The sequence below is a fragment of the Echinops telfairi genome, unplaced genomic scaffold (genome assembly GCF_000313985.2).
Source record: "Echinops telfairi isolate 266 unplaced genomic scaffold, ASM31398v2 ScPeMD7_7420;HRSCAF=8458, whole genome shotgun sequence".
In the NCBI taxonomy this organism is placed as follows: Eukaryota; Metazoa; Chordata; class Mammalia; order Afrosoricida; family Tenrecidae; genus Echinops; species Echinops telfairi.
The window spans coordinates 51,407,102-51,411,942 of NW_022111320.1; the positions used below are offsets into that span (position 1 = coordinate 51,407,102).

Sequence of the window (4,841 nt, forward strand, 5' to 3'; positions counted from 1 at the left end):
GTAGTCTGCACTAGCTCTGTGCCCGGAGGTGCTGTGGCAGGCACTCAAGAAAGGGTGTTCCCCACAAGGGGATCACAGGGGCCTAGGCCCGGAGGCCGGGCGCCACACTTCCTATCTGAGGGACCAGGGTGGTTTGCCTTGGCAGCAGAGGGAAGGGTTGGGGTAGGGGTCTGGGGAGGGTCTCAGGGTCTGGCCTGAGTATTTGACCTGCTTCTGAGGAGGGGAGCGCAAGCCGTAAAAACTGCCCCCCTTTACCGCTAGGTCCTAGGGATGGTCCTTAGGTCCTGTCTCCCCTGTGGAAGAAGAGACTCCCATTGTCCTCCGTGGTGGTGACCCCACCCCCAGCACATCTGATGGGGGGGTGGGGGTGGGAGTTGGCGCTGATTTGTGCCGGGAGGGAGCAATATGTTCTGACAACTGGTGCTGGGCTGCGTTTACCCAACAACCAGCCTGCCTGGGGAGACAATATTGGGAAAGCACAGAACCAGAACTTGAACCTGCTACAGGTTGGGGGCTCCACAGGGGTGTCTGGGACTGGCTGGCTCAGATGCTGCCCTGGGCTAGCTCCTCTTCTTTGCCTCTCTTAAGAAGGGCTAGACTTTTCCCAGGCAGGAAGTCCTTCTGCCTGTCTAACCTGGATCCCTCCTGCTGTGGTGTTAGTAGCTGTAGCACACCCCTCCTCTGCCCAGGGCCCTCTCCATTTCCCTGCAGGCTGTGTCCTGCTCAGCTGGCCCCTCATTCGCTCTCAGGCCTCGTCTGTCCTAACAGTCCAGGTCGGCTTTCTCTGCCTTGGGACAGGCCAGAATGGGCCCTTTCCTAAAGGGAGGGTCGGGGGCGTGCAGAGGGGAGAGCCTGTTGGAGGCCAGAGGAGGGAGCCAGGATGGCCAGTTGCGGTTGGTTGGACCCTGTGAACGGGTTTCAGTGTTGGGGGAGGGGGTTGGGATGGAGAGAGTCCAGCTCTCCAGCGGCCCTCGTCACCCTGGCCTGGCTGGGTCGACACCCCAGACTGTCCAGCCTCCCCCATTCAGGTTCGTTGTGGAGGAGGGTTGCACATTGGGAGGGGACACGTGGCTCCAGGCCGTGAGTGTGGGCACCGTTTGGTTCAGGTGGGGAAACTGAGGCGCCTTGGGCTTAGGGAGATGCTCGAAAGTGGGGGTTTTCTTGTCTGTTTCACGCTCCACTCTTGGTCCCTCTCTCCCAGGTGTCTGGAGAGAGAGCCAAGCCTCCTTCCTGGGCCTTAGGCCCCTCCCACGATGCCTGTCGCTGGCCTCCTCCTCTGGGCTACCCTGCTGACAGGGGCTTGGCCCACGGCCCCCACTCAGGACCTCCTCCAGGCCACGCCCCGGCTCCGGCTCTCCTTCAAAGGTAAGTGTCTGACCCGCTCCCTGCCCTGGCACCACCCGGTGCCATGCCAGCAGCACTTGGCCCCAGTGCAGAGGGGAGAGGCAAGCAGGGGGGGAGTGGGAGGGCAGGCCACAGGGCCAGGAAGGGACACGGTGGCATTTCTTAAGGTAGACGATAGGCATGCTCTTGCTCTGTTTCTTATGTGAGAACATTTTCATAATCCTCCGTAACCTAACAATAAAAACAGATACACTGTGCAGTGAGCCGTGGGGTTGCCCTCAGTGGGTGCCTTCGGAGGGAGACCTGGAAAACCTGGAGCCTGGGACACTTAGACTCTGGGAGAAGGCACGTTAAAGTCTGGGCACCTTCAAGGTCCGGGACAGGGTCACCTAGGGTCTGCAGGCCGTCTCTCTGTGTTAGCTCTGGCTCTTCTTTCCACTGCTCTCTGTGGGCCTGGGCCTGCCCTGGACAGGACAGGCCCCAGGAACAGATTGTTGGGCAACTTCTGGGGCCTCAGATGGGCTGAGGACCTGAGATCTGCTCAGGTGCCGGTGCTCCCAGGCGGCTCTCTGTGTCTCCATGTGGAAGGGGTTCCAGAAAGCAGGGGGATGAGGTGGTTGCTGTTGGCCTAGTGACTGGTGGCTGGGTCACCTGCTGGGTCCAGGGGAACCCTGGGGAAGGTTTGACTACCAGGACAGGGGCTGCAGAGGGAGGGGCTGGTCCCGGCATTTGGCATCTCTGCACTTGGGAATACAAACCCCATGGTGCCTGGTCCTCTCTGGAGCAGCCCCTTCTTCCTCCCGGTGGTCCGCAGGTCTGTCACATCGCTGGGGGCCCGGGGAACTGGGATCCCTGCTGAGTCCTCAACCTCGGGCACCCTCTGGCCCTCAGTCACTTTGTTCACCGCCTGCCCTGGGTGGGGCGGACTCAGTCCTAGGAGGCCCGCCAGGTTTCCTGGCAGCCATATTGGAGTGAAAAGCTGGGCCGAACTTCCCTTCTTCAGGCTCAGCCAAGGCCCAGCTCCTCACCCCACCAAGTCCCCGTGTATGGGGGGGACCGGGGGGCCCACCCCTTGGGCTTCCCTGGGAGGAGAGCAGTGAGCTCCCTTGACCAGCCCTCCCCAGCCCTCACCTTCTGGAGCTTGAGGGGATGTGCTCAAGGGGTCCTGCGGGGCCCTGAGAAGCAGGCAGAGGCAGCAAGTGCCCTTTTTGGGTTATTAAATCACCCTCCACAGGTCCCCTGACACGTCCCGTAGGCCTGCGGAGGTAAGATAACTCATTCCTCAGATACCTCCACCCGCTCCAAGTGGAATTCCTTAGAGCAGATTAATGAATCTTGAAGGGGCCAGCCCCCAGTCCCCAGTGCCCTGCCCCTCCCAGCACAAGAGGAGTGTCGTGCCCCCCCTTGCTCTGCAGTGGAGGAGAAAGGGGGAGAAATCTCCCAGGGTGCTGTTTTGTCCTCATCCCAGAGCCTCGGGAGAGGAGGCAGGAAAGCCTTCCGCCAGCTCCTAGCTTCTCCTGAGCCTCCTCACACCTCCTGGGGTAAAAGGCAAATATGTCCATCCCTATTTTCCAGAGAGAGAAACCGAGGCTCAGGCAAGGGCACAGCCAAGGGCAGACAGGAGGCAGAGGCGAGGCCAGAAATAGAAGCCTGGCTCCTGGGCCTCACCGTGTGCCCCTGCCCCGGCCCCCACGCGGTGCCCACCGCATGCCCAGTCAATCCTCTCGGTTGGTCGGTGCTGGAGCCAACACCCACGGTGCTGAAAGCCCAGCTCGCTCCAGCTGGCCGCCAGCCGGCGGTGCTGACGCAGCCCGAGGTGGGGCTACAGGATGCCCGGGGCCATCCCAGCCCAGGGGCTGCTGCCCAGAGTGACCCACCCTGCTCCCCACTTGACTCACATCCTAGTGTTAGCCTCAGAGATCACTCTAGTTCAGCAGGTACTTGAGCACCTGCTGTGTACACACCAGGCGCCATGCTGGGTTTCAGGGCTACACAAGGAACAAGGTGGGGCACTTGCCGCCACGCTGGCTGAAGGGACCCCCGGCTTTCTGATCAGTGTCACCTGGGGGCCCGGCATCTCCTCGCCATGCTCTGTGGTTTTAGCTGGGACCCCCCACACCAGCAGGGCTCCCTCACCAGGTGTTGGTGGAGCAAGAACAGAGGTAGACGCCGGGGGCAGGAGGACCACAGACAGGGCAGCTCACTGAAGCATGAGTGCGCAAGCCCGCTTTGCCTCAGTGTCTCTGTCTGCACCTTAGAGGAGTCCAGTAGCTGGCACGCCAGGCCTCAGGGACATTCCCTCCCCCTGCCCTGGGCCCTGCTACAGCTGGGAGGTGCCAGTTCTGGCCTGGGTTGGGTCAGACCCTCCAGCCAGAGGTGCTGGCATGAGGGTCCATGCTGCCCAGGCAGATAAAGGAACAAAGACAGGAACTGGGCCAGGCTTGGGCTTGCTGCCCGCCCATCCGCCTGGGTACCCTGGCCAGGTCAAGAGCGGAGAGGGCCCGTGGGAGCAGTCCGATGGGATGGGGGCGCCTCCCATGGCTCATCTCCTAAGCTTCCCTCTGCTGCACAGCCAGGGTCACATAAGGGAGGGCCCAAGGGAGGGGAATTTCCAGGTGCCTGTGAGGATTCCCTACTGTCCAACACTACAAACTTAGGGCTGTGGGGGGGCCAGAGAGCCTGGGCAGTGGGACCTTCTCTCTTCCACCCTTTCCACCCATCTATGCCCGGTCCTGGGGTCCACTCCCAGTGGTCCTCTCCATCCCTAAGGGGTCTCCCTAGGTGTCTGGTTAAGAATGTGGTGTCCAGGGACTCTTTGGCTTCCCAAGGCACTCCAGGGAGCAGAGTAAGATTGAGTCTGGCACCGCCTGGCCCAGGGTGGGAGTCCAGGGTCTCCGCATCCAGCAGGGCCTCGTTATGGTCTCATCTCCCAACGAGTGGGGGGCGGTCATGTGGGCAGGCCCCCCCATGTCCTGTCTGCCGCAGCCACAGCACCAGGACTTGCTGGGGTCCAGGCTGTGAGTCCAGCCCTGGCTGTCCCAGTCCTGCCCTGCAGCAGATGCCCCTGGCCGGCTCCTCCTTTCAGGGACGGGGAAGCAGGGCCCGCAGAGAAAAAGGTGCTGGGCGGCCCTGGCAGCACTGGGGAGGGACTTCTGCAGTGGTGGGGGGCGGTGAAGGGTGGATTCCCAGCACTGCCCTCCCACCCTCTTCGGCCCAGCCCTGGGGCGAGTGGCCCAGCACAGTGCTCTCAGGCCACAGAGGACCCGAGGTCCTGTTGCTGGATCTCCTTGTTTGGAAACGAGAGAAGAGGTTGGGAGGGGGTCACAGCTCGCTCACTTCACCCATAGAAGGATGAATGTGGATGGAGGTGGAAGTGACTTTAGCAAGCCTTGAGTGGGGAGAGTTCTAGAACCCAGGGGCCAACCGACTCTGCCCTCCAGGGGCTCCTGGACCAGCCAAACTGGGCAGGCACCTGGGGCTGGGCAGAGGTCATGTGG

General features: G+C 62.0%; 1 protein-coding gene across 1 annotated transcript in view; it reads left to right on the forward strand.

Annotated features, from left to right (window-relative positions):
• The first annotated feature begins 1,205 nt into the window (after positions 1-1,205).
• SEMA3F (semaphorin 3F) overlaps positions 1,206-4,841 on the forward strand; it is a 22,526-nt gene continuing 18,890 nt past the window's right edge. Inside the window, exon 1 of the mRNA XM_004715236.2 lies at positions 1,206-1,365. Coding sequence (XP_004715293.1) covers positions 1,254-1,365 — 112 coding nt within the window. The 5' untranslated portion in view covers positions 1,206-1,253. The remainder of the gene's footprint in view (positions 1,366-4,841) is intronic.